Below are 19280 nucleotides of genomic sequence, written 5' to 3' on the forward strand. Positions count from 1 at the left end.
TAGTGTTGATTATGTATGTGAGCTAGTGTTGATTATTGATGTATATATGTGTGAGCTAGTGTTGATTATGTATGTGAGCTAGTGTTGATTATTGATGTATATATGTGTGAGCTAGTGTTGATTATGTATGTGAGCTAGTGTTGATTATTGATGTATATATGTGTGAGCTAGTGTTGATTATGTATGTGAGCTAGTGTTGATTATTGATGTATATATGTTTGAGCTAGTGTTGATTATGTATGTGAGCTAGTGTTGATTATTGATGTATATATGTGTGAGCTAGTGTTGATTATGTATGTGAGCTAGTGTTGATTATTGATGTATATATGTTTGAGCTAGTGTTGATTATGTATGTGAGCTAGTGTTGATTATTGATGTATATATGTTTGAGCTAGTGTTGATTATGTATGTGAGCTAGTGTTGATTATTGATGTATATATGTTTGAGCTAGTGTTGATTATGTATGTGAGCTAGTGTTGATTATTGATGTATATATGTGTGAGCTAGTGTTGATTACGTATGTGAGCTAGTGTTGATTATTGATGTATATATGTGTGAGCTAGTGTTGATTATGTATGTGAGCTAGTGTTGATTATTGATGTATATATGTGTGAGCTAGTGTTGATTATGTATGTGAGCTAGTGTTGATTATTGATGTATATATGTTTGAGCTAGTGTTGATTATGTATGTGAGCTAGTGTTGATTATTGATGTATATATGTGTGAGCTAGTGTTGATTATGTATGTGAGCTAGTGTTGATTATTGATGTATATATGTGTGAGCTAGTGTTGATTATGTATGTGAGCTAGTGTTGATTATTGATGTATATATGTGTGAGCTAGTGTTGATTATGTATGTGAGCTAGTGTTGATTATTGATGTATATATGTTTGAGCTAGTGTTGATTATGTATGTGAGCTAGTGTTGATTATTGATGTATATATGTGTGAGCTAGTGTTGATTATGTATGTGAGCTAGTGTTGATTATTGATGTATATATGTGTGAGCTAGTGTTGATTACGTATGTGAGCTAGTGTTGATTATTGATGTATATATGTGTGAGCTAGTGTTGATTATGTATGTGAGCTAGTGTTGATTATTGATGTATATATGTGTGAGCTAGTGTTGATTATGTATGTGAGCTAGTGTTGATTATTGATGTATATATGTTTGAGCTAGTGTTGATTATGTATGTGAGCTAGTGTTGATTATTGATGTATATATGTGTGAGCTAGTGTTGATTATGTATGTGAGCTAGTGTTGATTATTGATGTATATATGTTTGAGCTAGTGTTGATTATGTATGTGAGCTAGTGTTGATTATTGATGTATATATGTTTGAGCTAGTGTTGATTATGTATGTGAGCTAGTGTTGATTATTGATGTATATATGTGTGAGCTAGTGTTGATTATGTATGTGAGCTAGTGTTGATTATTGATGTATATATGTGTGAGCTAGTGTTGATTACGTATGTGAGCTAGTGTTGATTATTGATGTATATATGTGTGAGCTAGTGTTGATTATGTATGTGAGCTAGTGTGGATTATTGATGTATGTATGTGTGAGCTAGTGTTGCTGTATGTGAGCTAGTGTTGATTATTTGACGTATGTGTGAGCTAGCGTGGATTATTGATTGATGTATGTGTGAGCTAGCGTGGATTATTGATGTATGTATGTGTGAGCTAGTGTTGATTATTGATGTAAATAACCCATGAAATAATAAAGTAAGGTTAAAACCAAGCACCATTGTTTTTCTTGTGAAATTCTCGATAAGTTTGATGTGTCACATGACCCTCTTCCCATTGAAAAAACAAAAGTTGGATACAAAATGGCCGACTTCAAAATGGCTGCCATGGTCAACACCCAGCTTGAAAAGTTTCCCCCCTCCCATATACTAATGTGCCACAAACAGGAAGTTAATATCACCAACCATTCCCATTTTATTTAGGTGTATCCATATAAATGGCCCACCCTGTATATGTGTGTGAGCTAGTGTGGATTATTGATGTATGTATGTGAAGTAGTGTTGCTTGTTATATGTATGTTACTAAAATGGTCAGTTCTTACAGATGACACTCTGTTACATTGGTGGCGATAGATTAGGATCTTTTTCTTATGATTATGAGCAGGTCCATGTGTGATTTGATTTAAAGGGGGGTGTCTCTTTCTGAGTCCGCCCCCTTTAAAGGGGTTGTCCATGCACGGACAACTGATGATCTATCCACCGGATAGGTCATCGGTATATGATCGCTGCCCGGTCCAACACACGGACCCCTGCACCGATCAGCTGCCTCTGGGCGCCAGATGTTTTGAAGGGTATTCAGTAGTTGGAACCGGAAGCAGATGGCTCTAACTACTGCATAGCTGCCGTGCTGCAACTTTGCTTCTATTCACTTGAATAGAAGTAGAGCTGCAGCTCGCTCGCTAGGCCCGTGATTGGATCCATCTGCTTCAGGCATGGACATCTGGTGCCCAGAGGCATCTGATCGGTGCATGACCCCCACTGATCAAATACTGATGACCTATTCTGTGGCTAGATCATCAGTTGTCTGTGGGTGGACAACATCCTTTAAAGGGAATGTCGCCAAATAAAAAAAAAAATCTTAAGTAAGTTACTTATTTTTATTATGTTTTTTTTGCTGTATTTCTTATTTTTTTCCACAAGGTGGAAAGTATTCAAAATGAAATAATAATTTGACATGTTTTCCTATGTTGGCCACCAAAGGGAGCACTTTCCAGAATTACAGCATGGTGAATCAGGCAGAGCAGCCTGACCTACAGTAGCTGCTGTAAATGTGGGAGGGAGACTCACCCGCCCTCCCTATTTTTGGCTACAAGCCAGGAAAAGGTGTCTTCAAATTGCTAAGCATTGTCCGGCTCCCATTTTGGGAGTGCTTTTACAATGTAGCTGGCAGAGCTCTAGGACACGCCAAAAGGCTAAGAATGATGAAAGTTAAAGAGGCTCTGTCACCAGATTTTGCAGCCCCTATCTGCTATTGCAGCACATCGGCGCTGCAATGTAGATTACAGTAACGTTTTTATTTTTAAAAAACGAGCATTTTTGGCCAAGTTATGACCATTTTTGTAGTTATGCAAATGAGGCTTGCAAAAGTCCAAGTGGGCGTGTTTAAAAGTAAAAGTCCAACTGGGCGTGTATTATGTGCGTACATCGGGGCGTTTTTAATACTTTTACTAGCTGGCCGTTGTGTATAGAAGTATCATCCACTTCTCTTCAGAACGCCCAGCTTCTGGCAGTGCAGACACAGCCGTGTTCTCGAGAGATCACGCTGTGTCGTCACTCACAGGTCCTGCATCGTGTCAGACGAGCGAGGACACATCGGCACCAGAGGCTTCAGTTGATTCTGCAGCAGCATCGACGTTTGCAGGTAAGTCGATGTAGCTACTTACCTGCAAATGCTGATGCTGCTGCAGAATCATCTGTAGCCTCTGGTGCCGATGTGTCCCCGCTCGTCTGACACGATGCAGGACCTGTGAGTGACGTCACAGCGTGATCTGGCAGAAGCTGGGCGTTCTGAAGAGAAGTGGATGACACTTCTATACACAACGCCCAGCTAGTAAAAGTATTAAAAACGCCCCGATGTACACACATAATACACGCCCACTTGGACTTTTGCAAGCCTCATTTGCATAACTACAAAAATGGTCATAACTTGGCCAAAAATGCTCGTTTTTTAAAAATAAAAACGTTACTGTAATCTACATTGCAGCGCCGATCACATGCAATAGCAGATAGGGGTTGCAAAATCTGGTGACAGAGCCTCTTTAAGAGGGAAGCCCCTGTGATGAATGGCTTTTCAGTTGATAGGTTCACAAGGCGTGTATTTGACACGGTTTGTACGCATTTTACACGCTGAAAAACGAGTCAAACGCTTGATTAAGCTTCCCATTTACATCAATGTGAAAGCGTGCCGTTAGTACATACAACACGATTTTTTAATTTTGCAGGTTCTGCTCGGCCGTTTTGACTACGTCGTAGATATGCTTAACTACTTCGCTGATCTAAGTTTAAAAAAAATAAAAATTGTTGTTCGGGGGAGTTTTCATTTGAATAAAAAAATATTTTCTTAGGGTGTATTCAAACAGTGCACTTTTGCCGCGTTTTCAACAGGCAGCGGAAAATACATTGAAAAAATTTAGGTAATAACGCAATCGCTATTCGATGTGGTTTTTGGCCGCATGGGAAAGACGCGGCAAAACTGCCCTTCCCACCTTGGTAATGCTAGGCTGCAGCTGTTTCATTGTATCTGGCTGGTTATGAAAATGGGGCGGGGGGGGACCCCATGTCGTTTTCGTCAATTTATTCATTTATTTTTTTTAAAAACAAAGTGGGGTCCCCCCATTTTCATAACCAGACAGATACAATAAAACAGCTGCAGCCTAGCATTACCAGGGTGGGAAGGGCCACTGTTTTTGGCCATTCCCAGCCTAATGATACCAGCTTGCGGCCGCCCCAGTGCCCGACCATCACTACAGATGGTCGGGTACTCGATCGTACCCGGCTCTTCCCGATGCCCCTGGTGGCAGTGTGTACTGGGATAATAATGGCTGCTGTGTCATAGGCTACTATGACAGTGTGCCCTAACGGCAGGCAAACTGAACAGACAGCCCTGAGGTCCTTTCTAGGTCACCAGGGCTGACTGCAGAGGGATTCACTGGTCTTTGATCACGTCACTGGGTTTCCGGTGACGCGATCAAAGAGTGGAGTTCCCTTTGATCATGCCGTGGTCACTAACTGTGTTAAAGGGAGTCTGTCACCAGATGTCTGTATTGAACTTCCAACAGGCTATTATGGATTATGCTAACCTGATTCTGACGTGTCTTTGTCTTTCCCCAAAGTGCCTCCTTTGGAGAGAAAAAGCTTTTATTACATTTATGCAAATGAAGATTTTGGAGCTAAGAGGGCGTCACCATTGTTGCAAAATGCTCTCCCGTCATTCCCCAGTTCCACCTCCCCCTTTGATTGACAGGGACCAGGCAGCGTACTATTAGAGTTCATTCCTCTCCTCGTAGTGAACGCGCACGCATCCCTACATCCTAATCGCCGCATGAGCAGTAGTCCCGATTTAGAACAGTGACTTAAAGGTTGTACTGCGCATGCCTGGCCCCTGTCAATCAAAGGAAGCAGGGAGGGAGGGGGGTTGAACTGGGGAATGACGAGAGAGCATTTTGGAGCAATGGTGATGCCCTCGTTGCTCCAAAATGCTAATTTCCATCAATGTAATAAAAGCTTATTCTTTTCAAAGGAGGCCCTCTGTGGAAAGACATAAGACAGTCAGAATCAGGTTAGCCTAATCTATAATGGCCTGTTCCAATACAGACATCTGGTGACCGACTCCCTTTAAACAGCTGGGGTCGGAATGTTTTCCTATCCCAGCTGTGTTCAGCAGGCTGCTCTAAGTTCAGGAGCTGTAAGTTACAGCTTCTGCTTAGAGGATAAGCGCTCATCATCCTCTTCTACAGAGACGCCAAAAGACGTTGCTGTAGAGTAACTAAGCACCCTCACCGCCTGTAGTCAAAAGACGGCGGGCGGTCGTTAAGGGGTTATTTTTTTAGGTTTTGTTGTTGCTATTGACCACAGCATATTGACCACTGAGGGATATTGACTGTTAGTGACAGCTGACTGAGGGCCTGTTCACATCAGCGTTGACTGCGCTATTGATTCCATCAAAATCAACGGAACCCTGTCACAACGGTGACAAACGGAAACCATTAGCCTGTTTCTGTCACCATTGAGATCAATGGTGATGCAAACGGAAGCTAAGGTTCCCGTTTGCCTTTCCGTTGAGGGATTCCCCCGATAGAAACTTCTTTTACAAAACCCTGCAACGGAAAGACAACGCTGATGTGATCACAGCGTGACACTTGACAGTTCTAGCACAGCTCCTGAGCCCGCACAATCGCCGTACCATACATTTACAGTGCTGTGTGCGAAGGGGCTAATTCTGGCACAATATCTACCCAACAGATTTTTTGCTCTTGTTTATTTTGAGCCAAGTCTCCTAAACTCTTTATCTTTGTATTGTAATCTCCAGAGGTTCTGCTTGGAAGTTCTTACAGTCCCCACAGTATAACAGAAGCGGTAGCCGTATGTCGTACACAGCTCCGAATATGTTTTTCGATGAGGTGCAGGGCAGCGTGGCTTCAGCGGATGAGTCTACATCTGGAGATGAAGATCTGGATTCTCTTGTTTTATTCGGCTTGTTGAGAGGGAATGTGGTTGGATTACGTTACTATACTGGAGTGGTATGTATAATACACAAGGTTATTTAACCCTATTCCGCCATTTCATGTACATCACAATCGGGAGGGCTTTTTTTAATTATTATTTTCTTATCTTAAGTCTCACTAGGGAACTTCACAATGCGATCTTCTGATCGCTAATTTTAGTAAGCTCAGTATAGTGTTAGGGTATGTTCACACATGCACGTCAGCCAGGAGGCGATGTCTTTTCATTCTTCCGACACTCCGGTAAAGTTACTGTGGGAGTAAGTGACTGCACAGCGCGATCTCGCGAGATCACGCTGTGCTGTGATTACAGCTGTAAATGAATGACGAGCAGTGTATGACGCTGATTGGTCAGTGTCATACACTCCTCTTTACAATGCCCACTTGGTCAAAAGTGAAAAAACGCCTAGTTGGGCATTTTGAACAAATTAGCATAGAACTAAAAATCATCATAACTCGGTCAAAAATAAATGTTTTAAAAAAACTAATTTACATTACAGCGCCTTTCAGATTAGGTAGGAGATAGGGCACTTATAAACTTGTGACAGAGCCTCTTTAAATACTGCAGAATTTAGGGGTTAAACGGCCGGGAATGAGGGTTTATCCACCCCTGCCGTTAGAGCGGGATCGTGAGGGTACAGCTTTTGTCCCTGCGCGATCACCATCATGCATGTCAGAATGGGGGAAGGGGAGCCTTCCCATAACGTTCATATATTTGATAATGCAGGAAGGGGTTAAGTCCACTTTTAATACTTATTTTAACTTTTTTTTTACTACTTACGTCACAGCTTCTATGTACAGTGGATATAAAAAGTCTAAACACCCCTGTTAAAACGCCAGGTTTTTGTCATGTTAAATCATTTCAGAACTTTTTCCACCTTTTAATGTCACCTATAATCTGTACAATTCCATTGAAAAACAAACTGAAATCTTTTAGAGTGGAAAAATAAAGAGCAAAAATAATGTGGTTGCATAAATATGCACCCTTCGTCTTTTTGGTAGACAATTGTTGCCCACTCTTACTTGCAAAAACGCTCCAAATCTGTCAGATTGTGGGGGCATCTCCTGTGTACAGCCCTCTTCAGGTCACCCCACAGATTTTCAATGGGATTCAGGTCTGGGCTCTGGCTGTGCCATTCCAAAGCTTTGATCTTCTCCTGGTGAAGTCATTCTTTTGTTGATTTGAGGGTATGCTTTGGGTCGTTGTCGTGCTGAAAGGGGAAATTCATCTTCAGCTTTTTAGCAGAGGCCTGGAGGTTTTGGGCCAATATTGACTGATATTTGGAACTGTTCATAATTCCCTCCACCTTGAATAAAGCCCCAGTTCCAGCTGCAGAAAAACATCCCCAAAGTATAATGCTGCCTCCACCATGCTTCACTGTGGGGATGGTGTTCTTTTGGTGATGTGCAGTTTTGGCTTTACGACAAACATACCTTTTGGAATTATGGCCAAAAACTTCAACCTTGGTCTCATCAGACCATAAAAAAATTTCCCACGTGCTTTTGGCAGACTTGATGTTAGTCTTTGTAAAACATAGCCGGGCTTGGATATTTTTCTTTGTTAGAAAAGGCTTCCATTTTGCCACCCTACCCCACAGGCCCAGACATACGAAGAATACGGGAGATTGTTGTCACATGCACTACACAACCAGTACCTGCCAGAAAGTCCTGCATTTCCTTTCATGTTGCTGTAGGCCTCTTGGTAGCCTTCCGGACCAATTTTCATCTTGTCTTTTCATTAAGTTTTGAGGGACGTCCAGTTCTTGGTAATGTCACTGTTGTGCCAAATATAATCCACTTCTTGATGACCGTCTTCACTGTGTTCCATGGTATATCTAATGCCTGGGAAATTCTTTGGTACCCTTCTCCTGACTGATGCCTTTCATCAATCAGATCCCTTTGATGTGTTGTAAGCTCTTTATGGACCATGGCTTTTGCTGTCACATGCAACAAAGAAAAATGTCAGGAAAATCCTAATAGGACAGCTGAACTTTTATATGGGGTGGCTCAGAATCACTTTAAATAATGGCAGCTGTGTACTGACTACTATTTAACATGAGTTTAAATGTGATTGGCTAATTCTGAACACAACCACATCCACAATTATAAGAGGCTGTTCACACTTCTTCAACCACATTATTGCAGTTTTGGTATTTTTATTTCTCCCCTCTAAATGGTTTGTTTGTTTTTCAATGGAATTGTACAGAAAACCGTGTAAGCTGGCTGAGCTACGCTGTTTTCGTGACTCCCATAGAAGTGAATGGCAGTTACGAAAGAAGCGTATTTGATAATAAAGTGGAATTTTAGGCTTCCCCCTTTTTATTAATGGCTGTTTTGGCTCCGTATATGTGTGGCAGTTACCTGATAGTCATAGTCTTCTCATTGGTTTAGTTATTTGTAGTTTATAATCATTGTGTTTTTACTCTATTGAAAATCCACTATCCAGGCACTGACTTTAGTTGCTATGTATAAACACTAGATTACCACAATGTGAACAGGCAGAGCTGCGGCGTAAAACAAGAGAGAGCGACATGGGAACTATGAGACAGACGATTAGTTCCATACTTCTCATTCGCTGCAAGGGAAAATGCAATATTAAATGCTAATCATTCCCATAAATGGCCAATTAAATAATACATATATGGCTAGGTCCGAGACAGCTGCCTGTTGTTAGCAGCTTTCCCCACTGTGGCTAATAGGGGAAGTCCTGAACAGTGCACCAGCCTCAATCATGTAGGTATGCCCTAATTGTTTTCATGACACCACTCCTTTTAAAAGCAATATGCTATCAATATCTGTACCAAGACAACCCCTTTAACCCCTTAAGGACGCAGCCTTGTTTTGGCCTTAAGGCTCAGAGCCCATTTTTCAAATCTGACATATTTCACTTTATGTGGTAATAACGTGGGAATGCTTAAACCTACCCAAGCGATTCTGAGATTGTTTTCTCGTGACACATTGGGCTTCATGTTCGTGGTAAAATTTGGTCTATATATTCAGTGTTTATTGGTGAAAAATTGCAAAATTTAGAGAAAATTTTGAAAAAATTGAATTTTTCAGAATTTAAATGCATCTGCTTGTAAAACAGACGGTTATACCACCCACACTAGTCACTAGTTCACATTTCCCATATGTCTACTTTAGATTGGCATCGTTTTTTGAACATTCTTTTATTTTTCTTGGACGTTACAAGGCTTAGAACATAAACAGCAATTTCTCATATTTTTAAGAAAATGTCAAATGCGCTTTATTTAAGGTACCTGTTCAGTTCTGAAGTGGCTTTGAGCGGCCTATGTATTAGAAAACCCTGATAAAACACCCCATTTTAAAATCTAGACCCCTCAAAGTATTCAAAACAGCATTTAGAAAGTTTTTTAACCCTTCAGGCATTTCACAGGAATTAAAGCAAAGTGGAGGTGAACTTTGCAAATTTCTTTTTTCTTGCGGAATTTCAATTTTATTCATTTTTTTTTCTGTAACACAGAAGGTTTTACCAGAGAAATACTACTAAATATGTATTGTCCAGATTCTGCAGTTTTTAGAAATGTCCCACATGTGGCCCTACTGCGCTCGTGGACTAAAACACAAGCCCTAGAAGCAAAGAAGCACCTATTGCATTTTGAGTCCTCTTTTCTATTAGAATATATTTTAGGCAGCATGCCAGGTTTGAAGAGGTGTTGAGGCACCAAAACAGTAGGAATCCCCCAATAGTGACCCCATTTTGGAAACTACACCCCTCAAGGAATTCATTTATGGTTGTTGTTACCATTTGACCGCACAGTTTTTTCACAGCACGTATTTGAATTGGGCTGTGAAATGAAAAAAATGTCATTTTTTCCAATAAAATGTCATTTGTGATCAAAATTTCTTATTTTCACAGGGAACAAAATACCCCATTTGGTTGCCCAATTTGTCCTTAGTGTGGCAATACCCCATTTGTGGTGATAAACTGCCGTTTGGGCCCATGGGAGGGCTCAGAAGGAAAGGAGCGCTATATGTTTGTTGGAGTCCAGATTTTGCTGGATTGGTTTTCGGGTGCCATGTCGCATTTGCAGAGCCTCAGGGGTATCAAAGCAATGGAAACCCACCAAAAGTGACCCCATTTTGGAAACTACACCCCTCAAGGAATTCATTCATGGTTGTTGCTAGCATTTTGAGCACACAGTTTTTTCACAGCACCTATTTCAATTGGGCTGTGACATTAAAAAAATGACATTTTTTCCAATAAGATGTAATTTTTTATCAAAATTTCTTATTTTCACAGGGAACAAAATGCTCAATTTTGTTGCCCAATTTCTCCTGAGTGCAGCAATACCCCATTTGTGGCAATAAACTGCCGTTTGGGCCCATGGGAGGCCTCAGAAGGGAAGGAGCGCTGTGTGTTCTTTGGAGTCCAGATTTTGCTGGATTGGTTTTCGGCTGCCATGTCGCATTTGCAGAGCCCCAGAGGTATCAAAGCAATGGAAACCCACCAGAAGTGACCCCATTTTGGAAACTACACCCCTCAAGGAATTCATTTATGGATAATGTGACCATTTAGACACCATAGTTTCTTCACAGAACTTATTTGAATTGGGCTGGAAATTAAAAAAAAATATATTTTTTCCAATAATATGTCATTTTAGCTCAAAAATTCTTATTTTCACAAGAAATAAAATACTCCATTTTGTTGCCCAATTTGTCCTGAGTGCGGCAATACCCCATTTGTGGTGATAAACTGCCGTTTGGGCCCATGGGAGGGCTCAGAAGGAAAGGAGCGCTGTGTGTTCTTTGGAGTCCAGATTTTGCTGGATTGGTTTTCGGGTGCCATGTCGCATTTGCAGAGCCCCAGAGCTATCAAAGCAATAGAAACCCACCACAAATGACCCCATTTTGGAAACTACACCCCTCAAGGAATTCATTTATGGGTGTTGTGACTATTTTGACCCCATAGTTTTTTCACAGAACTAATTTGAATTGGGCTGGGAATGAAAACAAAATTATTTTTTTCAAATAATATGTAGTTTTGGCTGAAAATTTCTTATTTTCACAAGAAACAAAATACCCCATTCTGTTGCGCAATTTGTTCTGAGTGCCGCAATACCCCATTTGTTGTGATAAACTGCCGTTTGGGCCCATGGGGGGGCTCAGAAGGAAAGGACCACCATTTGGCCTACTGGGGATTTTCTAGTGCGAAGTCATGTATGCAGAAGCACCTGAGGTACCAGTACAGTTGAAACCCGCAAGAAGTGACCCCGTTTTAAAAACTACACCCTTAAGGCATTCATCAAGAGGTGTAGTGAGCATTTTGACTAGAGACATACACCCCATAAACTGTAATGTGGGTTCTCCCGGGTATGGCAATACCCTACATGTGGCTGTTATCAGCTGCCTGGGCACACAGCAGGGCTCAGAGGGGAAAGACGAGGGGGGATAAGCTGTGTGGAGTGCATCAGGGTAAGTAAAATTGGGGTAAATTATAAACCAAGGGATGTGTGATAAATTTTAAAACACTCTTTCATACAGAGCTCTGGTTATTCGGGACACGTGTCACATTGATATATTGTGTCATCCCTTATCGCCCTCTTATAGCAGACTTTGCACCTCTTTTGACTTTTTCCCTTCTTGCCAGTTTGGGGAACTTCCCCTGGAAAGTGTTGCCGCCCTGGTACGATGCGTGTGGCCCCGCTTCCAGAAGTACTGGGTGCCCCCCCTTCTTGGTCCCTAAAGATTAGGTTATTGATAATCACCTCTTGAAATTCCAGGAAAGTTCCCGTCTGGCCTGCACATCGACTTAGCAGGTACGCATTGTACAAAGCCATCGGTATGATGTGCATGGCCAGCTTCTTATACCACACCGCATGGCGCTGTAGGGCTTCAGGACTTGATCTTACAAGTCCATCCCTCCCATGTACCTATTGTAGTCCAGGATGCAGTCTGGTTTGGGGGTGGCCTTTCCTTCATATATCCTAAACCTGTAGGTATACCCTGATGCACTCTCGCAGCTTATACATCTTCACTCCATACCTTGCCCTCTTACCCGGCAGGTACTCGCGGAATTGAACCCTCCCTTTAAAATGTACCAGGGACTCATCAATAGAAATACACTTCTCGGGGGTGTATGCTTGGGAAAACCGGGCACTGGAACGGTCTAATAGGGGTCTCCGTTTATACAAACGGTCAAAACTGGGGTCATCTCCGGGTGGGCACAGCTCATTATCAGTATAATGTAAGAAGCGAAGTATTGCCTCATTTATTTATTTTTTTAGGTTCCAGTTCAGTTCTGAAGTTGCTTTGAGGGGCCCATATATTAGAAACCCCTATGAAATACCCCATTTTAGAAACTAGACCCCTCAAAGTATTCACAACAGCATTTAGAAAGTTTATGAACCCTTTAGGTGTTTCACAAAAATTTAGAGCAAAGTAGAGGTGAAATTTACATTTTTTTTTTTGTCATAAAATCCTCTTTATACCATTTTTTTTTATAACACAAAAGGATTTATCAGTGAAACGCAAATTAATACGTATTGCCCAGATTCTGCAGTTTTGAGAAATATCCCACATGTGGCCCTAGTGCGGTAATGGACTGAAGCGCCGGCCTCCGAAGCAAAGGAGCACCTAGAGGATTTTGAGGCCTCTTTTTTATTAGGCACCATGTCCGGTTTGAAGAGGTCTTGTGGTGCCAAAACATTGGGAACCCCCCAAAAGTGACCCCAATTTGGAAACTAGACCCCTTGAGGAATCCATTGTAGTTTTCTTGGGGTGCATGCGGCTTTTTGATCAGTTTTTATTCTATTTTTAGGTGGCGTGGTGACTAAAAAACAGCAATTCTACTATTGTTTTTTTATTATTTTTTTATTACAGCGCTCACCATGCGCTATAAATAAAATATTCACTTTATTCTGCGGGGCGATACGATTACGGCGATACCTGATGTTTATAGTTTTTTTTTATGTCTTATGGCGTTTGCACAATAAAATACGTTTTGTAAACAATCATTCACTTTTTGTGTTACCTTATTCTAAGAGCCAGAACGTTTTTATTTTTCAATCAATCAAGCCGTGCGAGGACTTATTTTTTGCGTAACGAACTGTAGTTTCGATCAGTACCATTTTTAGGTACATGCGACTTTTTGATCTCTTTTTATTCCATTTTTTGGGAGGTGAAGTGACCAAACAATTGTGATTGTGGTACGGTTTATTATTATTTTCTTTTACGGCGTTCATCGTGCGGGATAAATAACGAAATAGTTTTGTAGTTCAGGCCGTTACGGACGCGGCGATACCAATTATGTATAGTTTATTTGTTTGTTTATATATTTTTATTAATAATAAATGACTGATAAGGGAAAAAGGGGGATTTTTACTTTTATTACTTTTAAATATTTTATTTTCTTATTTTTACACATCTTTTTTTTAACTTTTTTTTAACTTTATTACTTTGTCCCACTAGGGGACTTGAGGGCAGGAGGCCCTGATCGCTATTCTAATACACTGCACTACATGCGTAGTGCAGTGTATTAGAACTGTCAGCTACTCACTGACAGCAAGCATAGTGGGTCCTGACGTTGTCAGGACCCACTAGGCTTCCGTCTATAGCATAGCCGGACGCCATTGTTTGGTGTCCGGTTGCCATAGTCACCATCGCCGGCCGCTATCGCGTAGCAGGCCGGCGATGGCAGCTTAACCCCTAAAAAGCCGCGATCTCTATAGAACGCGGCTTTTAAGGGGTTAATCAGCGGGGACACAGCGATCGTTCCCTGCTGTAGGAGCTGTGACAGCTGCTGAACAAGACAGCAGCTGTCACATCTCCAGTATGTGTCGGGAGGACGGCCGAAACGGCCGTTACTCCCGTGACGTACTATTACGTCATGGAGCGCGAACGATACAGCTGCCATGACGTAATAGTACGTCAAGGAGCGGGAAGGGGTTAAGATAACTTTCAGCAGCTGTAACATATTTCCTCTTAGGGGAAGTTCACAGAGTTTTTTTGATGCAGAAACCACGCCGCAAAAAACGGCTGAAAATGCCTCCCAGTGATTTCAATGGGAGACGACGGCGTTTTTCTCCCGCGAGCGGAAAAACCGCCTCGTGGGAAAAAGAAGGGACATGCCCTATCTTCGGGGCGTTTACGCCTCTGACCTCCCATTGACATCAATGAGAGGCAGAGAAAGCGTATTTTGTCGCGTTATATGCCCGCGGTGCTCAATGGCCATGGGCGGAAAAAACGCCGCGAAAATCGGCGTGCAGGCAGAGGAGAATGTGCCTCAATATTCCAAACGGAATTTTGAGGCAGATTTTCCTCCTGCAAAAAACTGTGTGAACCCAGCCTTAAAAAAACCAAAAAACATCGCTGCAGCTTTTACATACATTTATTCATCTTCTTAAATACAGAAATGTAAGATATATAATAAAAATTGTAAAGTTGAACGTTTCTCGAATAACTACACCATGTTAATTTTTGCAGGTGAACAATAATGAAATGGTAGCGTTGCAGCGAGAGCCCAACAATCCGTACGATCGGAACGCAGTAAAAGTGAATAATGTAAATGGAGAACAAGTTGGTCACATCCGGAAAGAACTTGCTGCAGCGTTGGCACAGATTATGGACCGGAAGTTGGTGAGGATTGAAGGGTAAGCGATAGTTACAGAAGACAAGTCTTATTTTCCTAGAATCATTCCACGGATCTAACACTTGTCTTTTCTTTTAGCGTCAGCCAGATCTGTTTACTTCGCTGTTGTCAATGGTCCTCATTTTACAATTCTGTTAATATGATGGATTCTTTGGCAAATTGGTTCAAATGTGAGAAACCAGACTTAATGGGGTTATACGAGCATGTGGCGGTTTTATATACGGATGACCTCTCTACAGGATAGTATAGAAAGATTTCCACAGCACTCACTGTAACAAGAACTTCCTGCTCAGAAGGATGAATGCAAATTCCATATCCAGAAATCCCATCCAGATATTTCTTAAATGGAAAACAACTTGAGGACAGCGTCCGTATCCGTAATGGCAAAATAGCGCTGGTGTTTTATTAACACATCCCAATATACAAAAAAGCGAAGTTTTGACCCCGTCTGGGTCTTTCTCGCGCATGAAACAAAGTGAACAGGGCAAGTTTTAAATACATATATCACCATATACATACGCTAATCAGTAATGGCGTACAAAACACTTCTCTTAAAACACGTGTATATAATATAATCAATCAATCCCCATGTGAACCGAGTGAATAGAATATCAACTTCCTTAGATGCATGTCAGGGCAGCGTCACAGGCAGCACATCGGTGTGAGCGCCTATCATTACACATCGATAGAAAAAAAAATAGTGTAACGCCAGCAACTTCATTGCGCATGCGCCTGAGCCATCTTTATTACTGGCCATGAACTTCATTGAACCACTATGCATGCGCAAAAGGTGCTGGAAAAAATCGTGCACTAATGTTATACGTGCTAATCCACCAATAATCTCTTGACACGTCATGAGGGCCCGACCACTGCACCAATAGGAATGAATACAAAGTATTGTCAAACTGAGATATTGATCGTGCGTAATATTAGTAAGGGTATGTGCACACACACTAATTACGTCCGTAATTGACGGACGTATTTCGGCCGCAAGTCCCGGACCGAACACAGTGCAGGGAGCCGGGCTCCTAGCATCATAGTTATGTACGATGCTAGGAGTCGCTGCTGGACAACTGTCCCGTACTGAAAACATGATTACAGTACGGGACAGTTGTCCTGCAGCGAGGCAGGGACTCCTAGCATCGTACATATGTATGATGCTAGGAGCCCGGCTCCCTGCACTGAGTTCGGTCCGGGACTTGTGGCCGAAATACGTCCGTCAATTACGGACGTAATTAGTGTGTGTGCACATACCCTAAGTGTTATCCCCATGTAATATACCTATCAACACCTTATTTGCTCTCAAGATATATAACATAGTATATATAATAGACTATCCCACTAAAGGAACACAACCAATGGGTGATTATTACGGAAGTCAAACTTCCATATGTAATGCACAAAAACCACAAAGTGATCGTAAACACTCCTAGTGTGCAAAAACCTCCCAAACAGTGTGACCCGTATACTATGGATTCCGAATGGCGATTCATCTACACCAAAAAGTTGAAATCACTACTCTTCTCACAATCCAATCTATATAGAGACCCAATAAGTTAGTGCTAAGACGATATATATGTTCCACTTCACTTAATCTCAAACAGAAAAAAGCAAATAAGGTTTTGGTCGTTGTATTGAATGTAGAGCGTAACCTATTGATATACATCTTTTGATAGTAAGTGTTATCCCCATGTAATATAACTAATATTACACATGATTAACCCCTTAATGACCGGGCCATTTTGCACGTTAATGACCAAGGATTATTTTTTGTTTTTTCATGGTCGCATTCCAAGAGTCGTAACTCTTTTTTTATTCCGTCGACATAGCCTATAAGGGCTTGTTTTTTGCGGGACGAGTTGTATTTTGTAATTGTACCATTTTTAGATGCTTATAACATATTGATTAACTTTTATTAACTTTATTTTAGGAGAGAATTGAAAATAAGCAGCTATTCCAGCATTAATTTTCACGTTATAAATTTACGCCGTTTACTATGCAGCGTAAATAACATGTTAACTTTATTCTATGGGTCGGCACGATTACGGGGATACCAAATATGTAAAGGTTTTATATGTTTTTCCTACGTTTACCCAATAAAAAGCCTTTTAGAAAAAAATTACTTGTTTTTGCATCGCCGCGTTCCAAGAGCCGTGACGTTTTTATTTTTCCGTCGATGTGGTCGTATGTGGGCTTGATTTTTGCGGGACAATGTGTAGTTTTCATTAGTACTATTTTGGGGTACATAGGACTTATAGATTAACTTTTATTTTATTTTTTATGGGGGGAATAGGAGAAAAGAGAGAATTTTGACTTGTTTTTTGCGTTTTCTTTGGACGCCGTTCATCCGGCGGTTTAATTAATGTGTTCATTTTATTGGTCAAGTTGTTACGATCGCGGGGATACCATATATGTGTATGTGTTATTTGTTTTGACACTTTTACTAAATAAAACCACTTTTTGGGACAAAAAAGTAGTTTTATTTGACTTTGACTAATTTTTTTTATTTATTTTTTCACAAACTTTATTTAACTGTTTTACATTTTTTTTTTTAGTCCCACCAGGGGACTTCACTATGCGATGTGCCGATCGCATATATAATGCTTCGGTATACTTCGTATACCAAAGCATTATTGCCTGTCAGTGTAAAACTGACAGGCAACCTGTTAGGTCATGCCTCTGGCATCGCCTAACAGGCAGATGCTGAAGGCAGACCTGGGGGTCTTTGTTAGACCCCCCGCTGCCATGGAAACCCGACGGCGACCCGCGATTTGTTTGCGGGGGCGCCGATCGGGTGACAGAGGGAGCTCCCCCCTCTGTCAAACACATTAGATGCCGCTGTCACTATTGACAGCGGCATTTAATGGGTTAAACTGCCGGAATCGGAGCGCGCTTTGATTCCGGCAGTTGCAGCAGAAGCCAGGCTGTGTATAACAGCCGTGCTCCTGCCGCTGATCGCGTGGGTACAGTCTCAGTACCCGCGCCATCACAGGACGGATATATCCGTCCCCCTGCCCGAACTAGCAGCTGCAGAGGACGGATATATCCGTCCTTCGGCGTTAAGGAGTTAATATCTCCGTTGACTGTGGGTTGACAATACGAGATAAAGAAGTATAGTTATTGACATTTTTGGGTTCACGTAACTCAAAATAGAAAGTATCGCCTGGACAAGAACGCTTAAAAAATATTTGTATTCATTCCTATTGGTGCACAGTGGTCGGGCCCTCATGATGTGTCAAGAGATTATTGGTGGATTAGCACATATATTATTACTGCACAAATTTTTTTTTCCAGGGTCTTTTGCGCATTCGTAGTTTTTAAATGAAGTTCGTGGCCAGTAATAAAAATGGCCCCGACACATGCGCAATGAAGTTGCTGGCGTTACATTATTTTTTTTCTATCAGTGCGCACAAGCGCCCTCGGTACTGATGAACGCTGACACAGATGTGCTACCTGTGACGCTGCCCTGACATTCATCTAATGCCTAAGTCACACGAGTGTGTTGGGGCCGTGAAATACGGTCCATGTGTCGGCTGCATTTCCCGGACAGAACACGCTGCAGGGAGCCGGGCTCCTGGCATCATAGTTATCTATTACGCTAGGTGTCACTGCCTCTCCGCGGTACTACTGTCCTGTACTGAAAACATGATTACAGTACGGGGCAGCGAGGCAATGACCCCGTATATCACGGACCGAACACGCTCATCTGAATTGGGCCCAAGTAAGTTGATCTTCTATTCACTCGGTTCACATGGGGATTGATTATATTATATACACGTGTTTTAAGAGAAGTGTTTTGTACGCCATTACTGATTGGCGTATGTATAAGGTGATATATGTATTTAAACTTGCCTTGTTCACTTTGTTTCATGCGCGAGAAAGACCCAGACGGGGTCGAATCTTAGCTTTTTTGTATATTAGTGTTGGTGTTCATTAACACATCCCAACTATTTTGCCATTATGGACGCTGTCCTCAAGTTTTTTGTCATCTACAGGATAGTTCATTGGTATATAATCAGTGGGAGTCCGAAACCCGGACCCTGCACCGATCTGCTGTTTCTGCTGCATCCAGGCACTGGAAGCGGATGGCTCCAACCACTGTATAGCGGTAGAGCTGCAGTAACCCAGCATGGCCGCTATACAGTGCACGGAGCCATCTGCTTTTGGCACCGAACACTGCGTAACTTCCGGCTGCTTCCGGGCACTGGAACAGATGATTGGTGCGGGGTCCAGGTATCGGACCCCCACCGATCACATACTGATGACCTGTCCTGTGTGTAGATGGCTGATGGCACTGCGTTCCAACTAAGTCAACGCGTACATTTCAGGGCTGCAGGCACAAGGACCAGTTTTGTTTTTTTTTCACCAGGTGAACTACTAATCTTACAAATCTCTGCAGCTTGTGTTTGCTTTTGTTCATCC

At 41.8% G+C, this 19280-nt stretch overlaps 1 protein-coding gene across 5 annotated transcripts in view; it reads left to right on the forward strand.

Moving 5' to 3' along the window:
* HLTF (helicase like transcription factor) overlaps positions 1-19280 on the forward strand; it is a 123870-nt gene that overhangs the window by 21740 nt on the left and 82850 nt on the right. For all 5 annotated transcript variants that reach the window (XM_075861449.1, XM_075861446.1, XM_075861447.1 and 2 more), the window contains 2 exons: positions 6055-6265; positions 14693-14859. In XM_075861449.1, the coding sequence (XP_075717564.1) occupies positions 6110-6265; positions 14693-14859 (323 nt within the window). In that variant the 5' untranslated portion in view covers positions 6055-6109. The remainder of the gene's footprint in view (positions 1-6054; positions 6266-14692; positions 14860-19280) is intronic.

The sequence above is a fragment of the Rhinoderma darwinii genome, chromosome 4 (assembly GCF_050947455.1).
Source record: "Rhinoderma darwinii isolate aRhiDar2 chromosome 4, aRhiDar2.hap1, whole genome shotgun sequence".
In the NCBI taxonomy this organism is placed as follows: Eukaryota; Metazoa; Chordata; class Amphibia; order Anura; family Rhinodermatidae; genus Rhinoderma; species Rhinoderma darwinii.